This window comes from Pelecanus crispus, chromosome 2 (assembly GCF_030463565.1).
Source record: "Pelecanus crispus isolate bPelCri1 chromosome 2, bPelCri1.pri, whole genome shotgun sequence".
Lineage (NCBI taxonomy): Eukaryota > Metazoa > Chordata > Aves > Pelecaniformes > Pelecanidae > Pelecanus > Pelecanus crispus.
The window spans coordinates 126,225,739-126,243,365 of NC_134644.1; the positions used below are offsets into that span (position 1 = coordinate 126,225,739).

Below are 17,627 nucleotides of genomic sequence, written 5' to 3' on the forward strand. Positions count from 1 at the left end.
AGCGGGTGCAGAGAAAGCATTGGGGCATTATCATACACAACCTGAGGGTGAGGTAAAGAAGATCTCCTAGAACTGGTTGGATTTCCAGGCAAACAAAGGTCATTTGCATTATTTTGTGGAGGGCTTTCTATGAGTCTAATCTCCCCAGGCAAGGGTCATGTTTGTGTCCGTTACTTATTCTCCTTGCTCTAGTGATCCTGCAGTCCTTCCATTGACTGCAATGGCAGTGCTATTCATGGACTGACTCTAGGATTGGACTGTTTACTAAGCAAATAATCAGAATCAGCAGATTTGGAGTCATATGGGCACCCAATAAGCAGCCTGTTTTGTTGTCGGATTGGCTATAAAACCCCAAATCCCCTCAGCTCCTAGCTGCTGGCACCAAGGCTCACTAACAGCAAACAGAATGGCCTTTCACTCTGTGCTCTTTGTTTTCTTAGCTGGACTGGTATTTTTCTCTGAAGCTGCACCACTGGTGAGTCTCTTTTTATTCAAACTCAACCATTACAAGAATGATAATCTAGAATTTCTAGATGACTAGCATCCTCCTCATCCATGAAATTCTGTAACCATTAGGCTTTGCTGGAGTGTTATTTTACTACCATTTTTTAAGTAGCTTCTTCAGAATTCTTGAAATTTCTTTTTTACCATTTACCCATCTACTTTAGGATATTATGAAAGGGTCAGGGATCTAGGAGGTGTGACCTTTTATTTCTGTCTGTTTGTCAGTTCGTGATTCACATCACGTATCTTCAGTATAAAGAGGTAGCTTTACCTTTTTCACCAAACAAGTGCTTCTCTAAAGCACTAAAAAAATATTTTTTAAGTATGACTAAGGATTCTTTATAGTATAATTAATCTTAAGAAACAAATATTCTTTCAGCCCTAGGGATGTCATAGGTATTTCTTTGTTGGTTTCCTAGGCTAACATACTCTGCCTGCACTTACAATAATTTACTACTTTCTTATTTGTGACCTCATTAAAAAGGTATACTTTATAACATTTTCCCAGGGCCATATGGAACTCTAAATATTTATCAAGCAATCTGTTTGTGTGTGTGTGTAATAAAGTTATCAGTATAAAGCTCGAAGATATTCTGCTTTAAGAAAGAGGTGTTTGTGAACTAGCTTTGAATACCATTTGGCAAAGACCTTGCTTTTAAGTCAACGTTAATTCTGCAACAAGAATACGTTTTTTTCTTTGAAAGAAGGTTTTTGCAGGGCTGGTGAACAGTTCCTATACAACCTCTCCTGCTTTCCCCAAGGTCTCCCATGGCTCAGTTGATTCCAAATGCCCTCTCATGGTGAAAGTGCTGGATGCAGTCAGAGGAAGTCCTGCAGCTAATGTAGCTGTTAAAGTCTTTAAAAAGGCTGCAGATGGAAGCTGGCAGGACTTCGCTGCTGGGTAAGTTATGTGGTCTTATGGAGCCATTTTCAAGGTGCCTCAGGCAAACAATTGAGAAATAAAGGGAATGGAGCTCTGATCACAAAAGCAGTATGTTTTCTAGCACGTGTCACTATCACTGTTAACAGCACATGAATTCTGGTCTAAAATCCATCAGATTCAAGTGGAACTTATCCATGACTGAAATATATACTAATTGCAAAAATACGTTAAGATTACTTAAATTAAAACAATTAATTTTTCTCCTAGCTTCACTACTATCTTTCCTTTCTATAAAAAAAAAAAAAAAATTAAAAGCCTATTTACCAGAATTTTGTAGGCAATCCAGACTAACCTACTATCTTCATATGCAATGGATATAAAGCTTTATTTGCAGCAGTCACATATAAAATCCTCGCTGTAAGCTTTGTCTGTACACATGCAAATAGTAAGTGCATCAGTCATCTTCTTGTGTAACAAACGTGCTGGTTGGAAGAAACTCCTTGGCCAGAAAGTTTTAAAGTCCCATTGCAACACAACACAGAAGCACAATCCCAGCATTTGTTTGTGGTAATTTCTATAGATCTGCATGGCTTTTGCTAGAATGACACCTTAATACTTACAAAGCATCCTCAGAACATCACTGAGGGGCAGGCAATAATACTACTATCTGCAGTCTGTAGGAAAAGTATGGGTAACAGAGGAACACAGTTTACTAAAATTCAAATAGGTGAGGTAGTCAGGCATTTAAGTTTCATTGTAACAACTTACTGAATCAGATTTTTAAATAAGTCAAGAGAAATCTCTAGTAACAGCAGGATATTCAAGTACAGAATGACAAGCACAAGCATGGACAGGAGCCACGAGAGCATCAAACTATCTTTTACTATGATTTTTGTAGCACGACTTAGATAAAAGCTGCAGAAAAAAAAAAAACAGAGGAGAAGACTACAAGGAGAGAGATATCTTTCTCTCCATCTGAAGGGTTTCTTTTTATAAAACTCAAACAAAAAATACTTTTCCCCACTGAAAAGGAACAAGAAAGGTTAGGAGATTGAAGGAGAAACAAACACCTCCACTCCCAAATGCTGCGTGTTAATCTAGGAACAAATGACTCTCAGAATGGATTTATATACTTTAACAAACAGAGAAACCCCATGAAAAAATGACACGTTGTTTTCAAGGAAAGCGGAGACAAGGATCTCTCGTCCTTAGTGAGTATTTCTGCCAGTATTAGGAAATCCAGATTATGTCAAATGTTTCACCAAGTGCTCTTGAAGATGTCATACAAAATACAGTTTACAGAGGAATAAGATAAATGCAACATCAGCGTTAAAAGCCCTCAGTTTTGGGGCATAACAGTGTTTTCTTGTTCAGTTTGCAATGCTGCTCTCAACAAGCCCAAGGAAACAAATCCCACAGTTCTTCTTAGCCAACCTCTGTTGACACTTTAGGTCAGTATACCCCTAAGAAAATCAAATCACTTCTTCTTAAATATAAATTGAGAAGATTAACCCTAGGCAAGTGAGAAGCACTTTGCTGGGGGAAGGTAGTGGAGGAACATTAAACCACAATTTTTATTGCAAGTAAAGATTTTGACCTTTCCGTTGACTTGCATCTTAACCAAGGCTGCTTTCAGCAATACCACTGACTTTAGCTAATGACTCTTGTTTGAACTGGGTTTTCACACGTGATTGCAATTTTTTTCTTTTGGGAAAACCAGAGTTTCTCTGTGTTAAACGAGATGAAAATCTGAATGCAACCAAGGAACACAATCTGTAACTACTCCTGTCAGGTTAATAATATTTTGAAGTTACAGTACCTAGCAGATGGATATGGAAAAATTACATTTTGTACAAATGTCTATAAAAAGTGTTTTTTTACCTCTTTGTTTGTTTGGTTTTACTTTGCTAACACATTTTAGGGAATTAAGCAAATGCACCTAGCAACTGGTGGAGTATTTAAAAGTATTTAAAAGGCGGGAAGGAAGTTAGCATAGCAACAGCTGACTTCTGAGGCTTATTTCAAAATTAGTCTAGCCAAAAATATGCAAGAAGAGATAACTTGAGCTGAGACGCACTCTGAGGAAGGCTTTAGGGCACAGAGACTTGGCAAGCATGTGATTTGGGTTCTATATGAGCTCCTCCCCATGACCAGCTTTGACCTTCTCACTCCTCACATCTTTTTGGAAATCTAGGTCTTATCATGTAGTTGAAGAGTTGCATTCACCAAACATAGTTCTCATGTGACCTAGGTTGTAAGTCATTAAAAAAAAAAAAAAAAGAAAAAGACTGCAGCGTATTTGAAGTGGTTCCCCCCACCCTCCCTTTTTTTTTTAAACTCCAAAATAGTAATTCATGTTCATGAGATATTTCTTCAGCAGTCTGCATTTGAAGGCAGAGTTTATCTCAGTGCAGCATGTGTCCCAAGAGTTCATAAATGTCCTTGCACAGACAGGGCAGATTTAACCTGGTCACAATCTACAACTAAGGTCCAGACAGTGACAAAGAGAATCAGGATTGCAGTTTAGTCTGGAGTCGTAGTAACTTAACCAGCAGTTTTGCAATTTTTTTGCTGGAAAAGCACAGCTCTTTTAACTTAACTGTCCATGTTACAGCAGATGCTGGCAGTCCACATCCTATTAAGAATAAACAACCATACTACATGTATTCCCCTATTCAGACAGAAATACAAGTGCTGTTCAGAAGGAATCACTTGTAGCATTTTGCTACCAGGGTCAAATGCAGGGCATCCTCTGCCTTGTGCTTATCCCATCCAGGCTCTGAATCACCCAATTTCCTGTTGGCTATCAATGCAGCAGTAATGCTGAAGGGTTTGCTTGTGAGACCACTTGCATTGAATGGCTACCAATTAATAACTAAAATTAAGAAAGTGCCATTAATTCTTGGTAGTGGGCGAGAGTCTTCAAATTAACTTTTTTCCAGTTTCCCAACTGTTCTGGATGGTAACATCTGCAACTCCGGGTCAGCACCCATTAGAGAAAGCACCATTCAAGCTGCATCCACACTTCTCAAACTAAAACTTACTTGTTTACCTGAACAAAGATTTTGAGGCAGACACCATTCTTCCTTTTTGCATCTAGACTATTCAACTTATAAGCAGATGTATGTGAATTGCTAACTTGCACTCTGAACACTTCTGCAGGATCTCAGCAAATCTGTTTCACAGTTTCAAGGACACTCACCAATGAATTCTTTGTCCTTTTACCTACTGCCTTTTATTAAGGCAGTCCAGGTTAAGCCAGAAAGTACTAATCAAACCAAAAGAAAACAGATTTGTACACTTCACAAATTGCCCATGAGCCATGTTTCAAACAGGGCTTGGATTCTCTGCAGGTTTGGTCTACCCTGAACACAGTTGATTTCACTTCCGCTGGGCCAGTGGGACTTGCCAGTCTTTGAAGTGCTAAAGCTGAAATACAAGAAACCCTGAAAACTAGCATGGGGTTTTCAATCCTGTTACTTCTTAATTTAAGCAAAAACTCTGTCATTCAGACTTTTTTTCATTCACCACCATTAACCAAAGATGACAAATAAGATGAAGGAGGAGGCAGCGGCTGGGAAAGAAAAGCTGCACTAGCACAACAGATTCTGTCTCTGATAAGCAGCATGTCACGGCTTTCTCCCCTCACTTTCTTCCTCCTCAAGCTTTTCTGTTTTCTGCCTAGACAACCGCTCCTTGCCATAAGATGGGCAAGTTCCACTAGTTATTCAAGTCAAGGCTTTCTTAATTTTTCCTTTAACTACATGTGATGCTAAATTGCTGTTCCAAGACGCTACCACTCAGGGTCACATAGAAACACATCAGTGTATAGGAGTAAAACCTATAGCCTCTGTGCTAGTAACTAGAGAATAAAATAATTTTCCACTAAAATATCTCTTCTCTCTTTAATTATAATTTGAGATTTGGCATCTTGCCTTTCATCATGACAATCCTTTTCCTAAGCCACTAACATCTGGTTCCAGAGAGGATTTGGTACAAGTTAAACATGATATTAAAAGAGAGGCCTTAACTGTAATCCCTGCCGTAGCAACAGAAATGACAAAAAAAGCCAGCCAGCTTTGATTTGTGATGTATATGGATGAGTTGGTAGCAAGGACAGGCTCTGCAATATGGAAACATACATTACATAGGAGGGAATTATTTCAGAGTCTTAGAAACCATTCAATGTAGAATTTGGCTGTGCAGCACCTCTGCTATTTAATATTCTATATTGACTGTTGCTGTTTAGCATCTAAATGACAGTATAAAATATTTATTTAGATATTTTACCATTACAGGAAAACTACAGAGTATGGGGAGATCCATGAGCTCACGACAGAAGAACAGTTTGTAGAAGGAACATACAGGGTTGAGTTTGACACCAGCTCTTACTGGAAGGGACTTGGCCTTTCCCCATTCCATGAATATGCTGATGTAAGTATTTTCAAATATACTTAATAACCTGTATACTGTGTAGTGGCGTCAGCTGGAAAGAACAAATACAGTCCTTAAATACTGAATTTGGTGAAACTGTTCACTGCCACATAAGATTGTGTAAATAAAGGCAGTATATAGCTGGCTAAGCCAAAGGAAGTAGCCAACTTCCCTGCAAATACTGACATGGCTCTTCCGAATTGGAGCTGTGCCCATTTGCCCATTCAGACCAGTAGGGACTTTTGTTCAAAAAGAGTTACATTATTCAAAAGCACCAGCATTTAAAAAACATACAAGGAAAGACTGCTTTTATCATTGCTGAAGGAATATAGGGATTTGAAAACCCTCATTTTATAGGAAATGAGCTCTTCTTTAATCAGAGGGATTTCCCTCATATCAGTCACCTGAAAATCCATGACTTCTAGTACGACCTGTAATTACAGGATAAAACAATTCTTTCTGATGTGCCTTTCTTTTTTAAGATATTTTAGATATTTTTTAGGCATAAAAATATAAAGAAATACCATAGTGGGAAAGGAAAAGTAGGCTGTTTCATGAATACGAAATTTCATAAGCAGGCCAACAATATAATCATGTCTTGTGCCTCCCTTTGCTCTCAGCCCTACACTGATTTATTGTGTGCTCTATTCTATCACACTTACTTAGCACTTCCAGAAATTTTGTTTAAATTCTTCAGGCTTAATCTGCCACTAAATTTATGTTTCCCCAAACTAAGTAGTCTGGAATGGCTACAGGCTGCACTGTAGAACATTTTAAACCACAAGTTTATAAAACTCTGTGGAAGACTAAAACAAATTACTGAGGCCCAGATCCATGAAAGTCTGAGGTGCAGCTTGGGTCATTTAGGTCAAAGAAACAATCCTCAAAAACATTCCCTAACCATTTGGATGTCTGAAAGTTGCTGGGACCTGTGGAAGGACTTCACCTCAAAAGGTGCTTAAAAGCACCTGGTTGAGACTGCTCCAGCTAGGCTATTGAAGAAGCTTTCCTTTGATGTAATAGCCTACAGGTTGACAAATTAGCCTGGGAAGTGGGCAGAGTTCAATGACTGTGTACAAGATAACTGAAGCCTACAGTCCTCATGTCCCAGCAGCTTAGACTTTGGCTGGACTGGGAAGACACTGAGTGGTGCGGTTGACATGCCTGAGGGATGGGATGCCATCCAGAGGGACCTGGACAAGCTTGAGAAGTGGGTCCTTGTGAACCTCATGAGGTTCAACAAGGCCAACTGCAAGGTCCTGCACCTGGGTTGGGGCAATCCCCAGTATCAATACAGGCTGAGGGATGAAGGGATTGAGAGCAGCCCTGAGGAGAAGGACTTGGGGGTACTGGTGGATGAATAGCTAGACATGAGCCGGCAATGTGCACTTGCAGCCCAGAAAGTCAACCGTATCCTGGGCTGCATCAGAATAAGCATGGCCAGCAGGTCGAGGGAGGTGATTCTGCCCCTCTACTCTGCTCTCATGAGACCCCACCTGGAGTACTGCGTCCAGCTCTGGAGCCCTCAGCACAGGAAAGACATGGACCTGTTGAAGTGGGTCCAGAGGGATGGAACACCTCTCCTATGAAGAAAGGCTGAGGGAGTTGGGGTTGTTCAGCCTGGAGAAGAGAAGGCTCTGGGGACACCTGATTGCAGCCTTTCAATACTTAAAAGGGGCTTATAAGAAAGATGGGGACAATCTTTTTAGTAGGGCCTGTTGTGATAGGACAAGGGGTAATGGTTTTAAACCAAAAGAGGGTAGATTCAGACTAGATATAAGGAAGAAATTTTTTACAATAACGGTGGTGAAATACTGGAACAGCTTGCCCAGAGATGTGGTAGACACCCCATCCCTGGAAACACTCAAGGTCAGATTGGACGGTGCTCTGAGCAACCTGATCTAGTTAAAGCTGTTCCTGCTCATTGCAAGGGGGGTTGGACTAGATGACCTTTAAAGGTCCCTTCCAAACCCAAACCCTTCTACGATTCTATGATTGTTTGTGGACCTGTGTCCAAATCTCACAAATTTCTCAGTCTTCAGTGAGCATGACAAAGTAATGGGGAGCATTACCTTTCAGAAGGGTAAAATTGATTGAACAACTGGCAAAGTAGTCTGCAGAGGAAATGGAGTGTGCTTGCTGATTCTTAATAAGGTAGTTTTGAATGTATGTTGATCATCATCAGAAGTTTTCTGTTTTGCAGGTGGTGTTCACTGCTAATGATTCTGGTCACCGCCACTATACCATTGCCGCTCTCCTCAGTCCTTTCTCTTATTCAACCACTGCTGTTGTCAGTGATCCCCAGGAATAAACATGTACTGTCATTACACAAATACCCTCCTCCACTAGAACTATCGTAGGCTTTTAGGAGGAAGACTTTTCCTACTGCTAATGCATAACTTTTTGCTACATTAGGTTTTTTTTCCATTTTGTAACTTGGCAAACTTCAGACAAGTGAATAAAATGTTACTTCTTTAAAACAGTGATTCTATTGGTGAAGTTTTATTGTGTTCTAAGGTGTCATGATTTGTGTTCAAGTGCAAAGGACATCTAGAAGCCATGCATGGCATATGGAAGCAAATTAACATTTGGTTTGGGTCTGTTATCTTTCTTCACTACCTTAAAAAAGTCTCACCAAATGCATTGGCTCAAAATAAGAAAGTTACAGAGTTGTGCTACCTTAACAATTTTGACCAAACACACTCAAAATAAGAAAGTCATCCATGCTACTTATAGTTTATACACAGAAGAGATGGTCCTACTATCAACCAGGTCATAGGCTAAGTAAGAGAAATTCTGAATACCTAGCAGCAGAACAAACAATGCAGAAAGACTGTTGAAATACATATATCCAGAGAGCCAAAAGAGTTAAGATCTGTGTACCTTTACTCAAAACTTCAGGCAAACCTCAACGCTGATGTTTCAAGAGGAAAGTTTGCTGCTCAATCAATCAAGGAAGTTCTGAAGCAATTTCAGTTAGCACCCTTTTTAACAACTTTGATCTTTAACCTCGTTGGCTACCTTATTCAGGTGCATTCCAATTAGATCTCTAATAAGTCAAATCTCTAGCCATTATTAAAAAAAGTCCTAAAATAAAAGCATCATCTTAATAGTCTCTTCATATTTTAGAAACAGTAAAAGGTATGCTGTAGAATGACTGTGATTCAAATAATGTTGTTGATAAACTGACCAAAGAGTTTGAGGGCTTTAGCAGTGATTTCTGTAGACTGATGGCCTACTGTATTTAAAATATCCTGAAGCAGAGGAATTGTTGTTTAACAGGTTACAGCAAGTACAGAGATTGTAACTGAAATCATGCCATTCAGAAACCATCAGCTTTCATCTGCCACTGACCTTGGAGTTTATCTCTACACCCACAGCCCGCTGGGATGACTGCATACCAAGTGAATTCACAAGTCGCAAAAGCTTGCCTTTTACGTTTCACTATTTACGTTTTTCCCTGATTTCTGCACACTGCTACAGTTACGCAACCCTTGTAAGCAGTGCAAATACTTCCAAAACAGCACCCATCTTAAAGCATGCAGATTTCATGGGCTCTTACTATTCCTGGAGCTTGAAAACCAGTAGGTTTGGTTTGCAGCGGGCTATGCCCAGCCCTCAGAATAGGACATAAATATGTTCATGCTGTTGTGGTGTAGTCACAAAAAAAAAAAAAAAAACCCAAAAAACTGTTCTGCATGTAGTCATCCACCTGAGGACAGGCTAAACCAAGTTAAGAGAGAGTATGTGCATGTGTCTATGCAAAGATCAGAAAGACAAAGTTTAATTTAAAGAAGTAACAGTTCCCTAAAATGAAGCACAGACTTCTGTTGGGGGCTGACTTGTAATTGTACAGGGAAAAGTCCTGAACTTGTATTCAATCTATGGCACAAGTGACATGACACGACATAAAACAGTTTGACTGTGCTCCAGAAATGGGTATGTAGGTATCTAGTTACCATCCTGGAAACCAAAAGTAACATATTTTTCCTCCAGGGGAACACATAAGATAACTAGATAACCCACACATTATCCACTTACGTTTTATCAGAGGCGGGGGCAAGGCCTTCACAGAGAGAAATCTCGTAATAGATAAACATGGGTTAGTCAATTAAGCCAAACTATAACCACAGAGAAATTCTCATTGAAACTGAAATTGCTGAGTGGACAAGAAAGATGTATTTCTCTCAACTATATGAGATGCATACAGCACTATTCCTCAACAAAAAAGAGAAAAATAAAACAGAATAGACATTGTTTCCAAGAAAATAGATCACTGCAGGTGAGCTAGGCAATATTCACAATTCCACAGGTAATGATAGAAAAGACTTATTTTTGCTGACAAGGTTCATGTTTGTATGGGTTACTTATTTTCTCATTGTTTACTAAGTAAATAGTACAAATCAGCATGTTGAAAGTCATATGGGTTTTCTGATAAGTAGCCTCATTTTAGAGGGTTTGATATAAAAAACACAGATCCCACCAGTTTCTACTTGCTGACACTGAGACTTCCTAGTGGTAGGCAAAATGGCTTTTCATTCTGTATTTCTTGTTTTCTTAGCTGGCCTGGCATTTTTCTCCGAAGCTGCACTACCGGTAAGTGTCTCAGGACTGAGGTCATTCATACTGATGTAGTCCCAGCTTTTTTTTCTTTTTTTTTTTATACTTTAATTAGTGTAAATGAAAAATAGAATATTGCATTTTATTGCAATTTTTTATTTTATAGTATGTACTGACCGTAGTTCTCGCCTACTGCTCTTTTTCTGGTCCTTCTTTCTCCTTCTCTAGTGATTAGTGAGAGGGCTTTATGGTTAGAGAAGCAGCACTTGTCATTAGACTCAGCGACTACATGAAAAACAATGTAAGAGAAGAAAGGAAAAAAATACCGTATTTGCTACACAAAAGCCTTGGGCCTGTGAAAAGTAACTAATAGCCCTTATAACACAATGAACAAGCTCCTGTCATGAGGGATTTCATTTCCTGTTGTTGAGATCCATGCTGGAAAAATGCCTTCTGTAGTCCGCTCCCTTACTCCTCTACCCACTATGGCTCTATCCCAGGCAAGCAAGAAGGGATCTCAACACTCATTGATGCAAGCAAAGAACAGAGCCAAAACCAGGATCCCACTTCCAGAGGGCCCATTTATTCCAGCAAAGCAAGCTTAGAGACACAGACGCTTCAGCCTGAAATTCTCCTAGAACAGACTTACCTCTCTCTCCCCCCCGCTATTCATTCTTCCTCTCAAGCTCTGATCTTTGGGAAAATGCGTACCTGACCAACCTTTGTGAGGAAGAAGACTTTCATTGAGCTCCCAGGGTGTAAAAGCCAGGAAAACAGGTGGTGGCACTAGAGACCCCATTGCCAATGCCTCAAAAGAAACACTAGCGAGGACCCTGTGCATTCCAGAAAGGAAGCCTGAGGAGTCAGGGCATACAGGTGGTATAGACACATGCTGACACATTGGTCTGATACAGGGCAGGGTTCCAGGCCGATGGGATGTTCACTACATCACAGACTGTAAGAGGGGATGTAAGAGAGGGATCTTAGTTTTTAACATCCACATCATGATTCATTTTGCAATGATTAAATGGAGATCAGTGATTGCTATTTTGAGATCATCCTTGATTAGCACCTTCCACAAAGCTCTATTTTCCCACTTTTCATATACAGAATTAGGTAATGGAAGGTCAAAGCCCTGATTCAACTCTACTTTTGAATACGTAAAACATCAGGGCATAACCACTGCTTGTGATGAACATCTTAGGAGTGAAACTACAGCTATCCTATCTTTGAAGGAAGGTTTTCCTCTCCTATCCCTGCATAGCTGCCAGAGGCTGACAAATCTGATCCAACGTGGTGTTAGGAGAGAGTCCATAAGTGGTGCTTATCAAGTTTACAGCAGAAATAAGATAACTCTATCGCAACAAGACATCAGAGGCTCTCAAATCCAGAAAGCTGTGCTCAAATTGCCACTCCAAAATACAGAGGAAGAGTTGCCAGAACTTTAAACTTTCCTACCACCTTTGATGATTTAATTATTATTTCCTGTTGAGGTCACAACTTAGTTTCAACTTCATGCTGGAGATGATGTGTAGCTAAGCCATGACGAAGAGAAAACAGAAATGTGTTCTCACACAGTGAGAGCTGCAGTGCCTGCTCAGCACACATGGCTACACTCCCCCTGACAGCTCCTGACATCTTCCTCCCCGGTTCCACCACATCCAGCCACCAGAAAGCTTCAGGCTACATTTCTGTAGTACACAGTGATCTTGCTGAGGAAAATACGGTATATTCTGTATATCTAAAGAATAAGATTCCTTACTGCTTTATTATGCATCATCACTTATCTTTCTTACAATGTAAAAATTCTCTCTTCCTACCTGAAGGACTCTGCTGACTCCAAGCATCCCCTTTTTATAAAAATTCTGGATTCAGTCCGAGGAAGTCCAGCTCCAAATGTTCCAGTTAAGTTATATAAAGAAGCTGCAGATGGATCTTGGGAACTGTTCAGTTCAAAGTAAGTCACACCAAAATAACGAGTGAAAGAAGGGAAAGGCAATGGGAAAAGGCCAAATAGTTAAAAAACCAGTTTCACATTCTCTAACGTGTCTTTTTTACTCAGAGGAAAGATAACATACTACTGAATTAATTTGCTGCAGACTGTCTTTTAACTGTATTACAGTTTCAACTACCAAAATAGTTTTACAATGCTTTATTACTGTGAGAATAAGAACGTATTTTAAACTATCCTTTAATTCAGTCATCGCTTCTCTTCAATTTCATTACAAAGGACTGTATTACTTTTTAGTACCCACCAATGAACTGATGCATTGTTGCCAGAAGAATCAGGCAGACTCTTTTACTTTGTCTGAAACTAAGACTGGTTGAGTATCCTACCTTTATTGGCTATTTTCCTTTTTTCTAAATGGATTTGCATTTCATACATCACCACAGCCTTAAAAAGAAAACACAGAACTGTTTTGAACACATACTACATAATAACTGATAGCCGCCTTTGCTTCAAGAACAAGGAATCAGCCAAAAGGAGAAAATTTGGGGATGAAGTTTTCTCACTTCATCCCCCACAGAGAAGCAATTACATCTAAAATAAGAAAAAGAATCTCCCAGATATTTAAACATTGCCATGTCTTTTAAAAAAAAGTAATTGTAGAATTTCAAATGTAGATGACTTTTTTTGGAAATTACCCTCAATTTTAGCATATATTAACACTTTAAAAACTCAAAAGTAATTTTTACTTAAAAGTATAATCTGAAATGAAATTGAAAAAATTCTTAGGGGGTACACAGAATGAACATTCTTCCTCTGTTCAACAAGCAACATCCCACTTCCACATTTTCTCCCCAAGATATTTGCAAAGTTTCACCCCCTTTTCCAGGTCTGGTAATGGTCTATTCTACCTAAAAAAAGTGAGATAGGGCTCATAAGGGTTAAAGCTGGCATAGTGCAGGAATTTCAATATTGGGATCCCAGGCTCAGATGCACTGGTAAAAAGTCCATGAGAAATTGTACATAAGCAGCTCTTTGGCGTCGTAGAGCAGTGGGCTGGCCAAAGCAACAGTGCTCTCATATATGCCCTTGAAAAATATAGCTGCAGTGAAGGCTACACAGATTTGTACAGGGCGGGGCAGGGGGGAAGAACAATCTATTCATGTTGTCCTACTTAAATTGCCTCCCACCCCTTGAGTGAGAAGACAGCTTCACACATTGGACTGCACTGGAAATGCGTGTAATTTTCCATTAAGAGGGTGTTCAGTTTACTTATCTTCAAAACTGAGCTTAGAGGCTTTATATAAAGATACTTGGCTGAACAGCTGGATGTTGACTGAAGCCTTAAAAACATACTTATCATCTGAAACAAAGAAAAAAGTAACCTTAACATAAGGTATGTGAAAGTCATGATAATACTAAATCAACCTCTCCAGCCTTGTTAATTTGTAAATAGTTGAATGAAATAACTGTTCTCAGTTAAAGATGTTTGGTTTTAGCTGAGAAAGCTTATTAGAGAAATGTACAGTTATCTAATGATGAATCTATGACAAAGAAAAAAACAGAGACATTTGAATGGAAAAAGAAAAATCTCTGATAACTGACTACAGAGCATCTTGTAAGATACAAATGGTGTTCTATGACTTCAGTCATAAGCTGTATTAAAGCAGAAATCCTAAGTAATGCACTGGACAATGACATAAAAACATTCTTTCTCTGCATGCAATTTGAATAAAATATGTTCAGAAGAAGATTTGGCAGCCAGAACACAAAAGTTGCTTGTGAGTACTAGAATCAGGCACTAGCAGCATTGTTATTTGTGGATAACCTACCCAATCAAAAAGCTAGTATTATATTACATATTTCACAGAAATAGATTTCAACCAAGAGACATGTTTTGAGAAACAGCATTCAATATTGGTTCTGGAGCCCCAAATTGGTTGGTGTTCAAAGGTCTACAGTTTCAAGCCAGTACGATGGCCCTGGATAACACTGATAGCATCTTCAAATCAAACAAAACCATCTGTTTGTGGAGGATGGAAAACGAACTGATCAATACAGACAACAGGAAATTCCATAACGCTACACTGGTGGCTGACCTACAGTCATTTCAAATCTCAGATCTCAAATTTCGGATAGCCAACTGTAAAAAATATTTATACTGCTAAAACAACTCAATGTATTTAAATAAGTAAGAAAACTATGGAAAAATCAAAGGTTGACCCTACTTACTTGCACAGTAAGTGCATCATAGAGCTTTCACATTGCTTACAGCAGTGGTGAAGTCTTCCCTCTGAGTGGGTTCATTTGATTAACTCCAAGACTGTGTCAAGAGTCTATGAACAATAATGACAGTTTTTGGCTCACCCCCAAACCATGCAAAGTAGTGACATGGCAGGCAGCCATCTGCTGTGGCAATCGTGGAAGTTGCAAATGCCAAGATAAGCTCTGCAACATCCATAACACAGATGGATGTTAGCCATTCCAGATCAACAGAAGTATTCATCATATTACTTAAGCTACACAACATCACTCAAGTTCAATTGCTAAGAACTGCATTTTTCTCAGGCTTTTAACCAAAATATAAAAGTGCATTCTTCTGCCATCACACAGACAAACCAATGACAACGGAGAGCTCCATGAGCTCACAACTAAAGAACAATTTGTAACAGGGATATACAAGATAGAGCTTGACACAGCCTCTTATTGGAAGAGACTGGGCTTGAATCCCTTCCATCACCATGCTGATGTGAGTATCCATCTTCTCCTGTACTTTAGTTGCAAAGAATAAAGATACTTTAAATGTCTAGGCTTCAATTACTAATTGCACATGTTGAACTTTCTTTTCACTTTAAAATATTTTTGCATTAATACTTTAAATCCACAGTCTCAAAGCTTTGTAACAACATACTCATGAGAGAACATAGTTACTAGCTTCACTGTAACTCTCAGTAAGTTCTTAGATGCATTACTTACGAGAGGTTTTCGGTCCTTCTACCTCTATTTAAGCCTGTGATTCTTCCTGTGACTATTTCTAGACACCTGAGGGAGAACAGGTGGAGTACTCTGTTAAGCCTCCTGGGAAAAGGATTTTTCTGCCTTTTGGATCCAGTATTTGTATGGCTGCAGACAAAGTTTATAATTTAGATTTTTAAAGATAATGGAAGTATGAACTGTGTTCTGGATACTTGGATCCTCAGATTACAACAGAAAAAATTATAACAGGCCTTTTTAGTTTGCATGGGACAGAGAAACTGGTTAGATGAAGGTGGTCCAAACCCGGTACCAGCTGAGGCCAGCTCCAGGGTCTGGGACTCCTTGGGGACTGTCCCCTTCCCCTCCACATCATCAGCCCTTTCACATGACCTTTCAGTAGCAGCAGCAGTCCCATATTAGTAATTTTAAATTATGTGACATGTATGCATTTAGCAAAGAATATTTAACCAGTGGAAAAACTGTGCGTGACAGGCAGCCACAGATCACACTGATCGAATCACAAGAGAAGATATTTCCAAAGTTTTGTGGGAGGTTAGATAAAATGATCACAATGGTTCTATCTAGGCTCATATCTTACAGATCACTTCTCATTTATCTTGTATTTGTTTTTTCTTTTTCCAGGTGGTGTTCACAGCTAACGATGCTGGTTATCGACATTACTCCATTGCTGTTCTCCTCAGTCCCTTTTCTTACTCAACTACAGCAGTAGTTAGTGAGCCAGTGGAATAGAAGCTGGCACTAAGCATGAAAATTTAGATGTGTAAATTCAAATTTCCATAAATTATAAGAACTTAGGTTCTGACTGTATCAACAGCTTTAAATGTCATACTAAATCACTAACAGTAACAGTCAAGTTGTTTATTCACTTTGTTAACTTTAGGAAGAATGTGTGTTGACTTTGTTTTCAAATACTCTTCTGAATAAAAGTATTCTGTATTTCTGTATTCTGTAAGTATTGCTCTTCTGAATATAAGTTTAGGGTTTGAAAAAACATACTAAGCTTAGGCAAAAAAGCATTTCCATTACTATAACGGAGAATAAACGAAAGTCTTCCATGAAGTTAATAAACTCCATTCCTTCTTGCTAAGGAAATGAACCAAACACATCCAAAAAGCATCTCATGAAAAGTATGCACACAGGAAATGCAATCCACCACCTGCTATCATCTATATTACTAAAGCCCACAATAGATGAATTCACATAGGAGTACTACCCAGGGCCCCATATAATCATCAGATAAACTCACCTCCCAATTCTGATTCTTAAGATACAGAAGCAAAAGCAGTTTACAAGTGACAGCAAGGTACAATAGCATCTAAGGATGCTACACATACTTAAAATGCCTTCTTTCCTGCTTTCCAATATATTATAACTGGTGACACTTTCAAGGACAGTCTATATCCAGTGTTGCAGAAAAGTATATCCATCAAACATACTTGAAGAAGTTTATTCATGTATTTTCATAAAATTCTGCAAATACCTTTGTCCCCAGTTGAAGCACTCCCAAAAATTACTCGCATACCTCTAATCATCAGACACTTTTGTAATAGCTGTAAGATACGAATTAAAATAAGAAGGATAAATAATGATTCCTGAGAAAACCAGCTCCCTATTTAATGCCAGGAGAAATACAGATGAATCCCTCTACTTCCTATTCTTGTAATCCATATATAAGGAAGATTACTCCTAAACAGAAATAAGCATAGAGAAGAGCCATTAGGAGATTCAACAGAACAGCAACCCCATCTTGGAAAAGTATGCAAAAATGCTGAGTCATTTAGCCTAATAAAACCAAAAGCTGAAAGCATATAAATACCAATAAAGGGAAAACAATTTGATAGCCTAAGGCTTGATCCCATCACAGCCTAACCTGACATATTTGCTGGCCAGGTTTCCCTTCCTTTTTTTGTTACTTCAAGGTACTGAGCTCTACAAAAATGAGCACTTTGTCTATAAACAAAACACAAAGAAGATATGTTCTCCACAGAACCTCAGAATAAACAAACCAACACAATCTTTAGAACATTATATTTCATAAAAGACAATGATAAAAAAGTACAAACATTTTCATGAACAACAAAAAACAAAACTATGATAGTACACAGGAAATTCCCAGCATTTGTTTCAGTGCATTTTTCATTAAGCCTATCTTACATACCTCTACAAATAAAATAATCTTAAGTACACTTCTTGCTGATATGCAATGGATCCTTTTAATATTTTTAAATAATTGGCTCATTAGTAACCCACTACAACATAGTCATTAGTAAACATAATGATAGAAAAATAGACTGGCAAGAT

At 38.7% G+C, this 17,627-nt stretch overlaps 2 protein-coding genes across 3 annotated transcripts; both read left to right on the forward strand.

Annotated features, from left to right (window-relative positions):
* Positions 1 to 406: 406 nt before the first annotated feature.
* On the forward strand, positions 407 to 8,132 carry LOC104027292 (transthyretin). Its single transcript, XM_009477997.2, has 4 exons — positions 407 to 475; positions 1,266 to 1,405; positions 5,686 to 5,821; positions 8,025 to 8,132. Exons 1-4 carry the CDS (start codon positions 407 to 409, stop codon positions 8,130 to 8,132), a joined length of 453 nt encoding a protein of 150 aa, XP_009476272.1.
* A 2,216-nt stretch (positions 8,133 to 10,348) lies between these two features.
* Positions 10,349 to 16,055, forward strand: LOC104027293 (transthyretin). Of its 2 annotated transcripts, none has more exons than XM_075705497.1 (4): positions 10,349 to 10,423; positions 12,208 to 12,338; positions 14,943 to 15,078; positions 15,948 to 16,055. In XM_075705497.1, exons 1-4 carry the CDS (start codon positions 10,349 to 10,351, stop codon positions 16,053 to 16,055), a joined length of 450 nt encoding a protein of 149 aa, XP_075561612.1. The 2 variants fall into 2 exon arrangements, with proteins under 2 accessions (XP_075561612.1, XP_009476273.2); XM_009477998.2 differs by having other exon boundaries at positions 10,349 to 10,417.
* Positions 16,056 to 17,627: the final 1,572 nt, after the last annotated feature.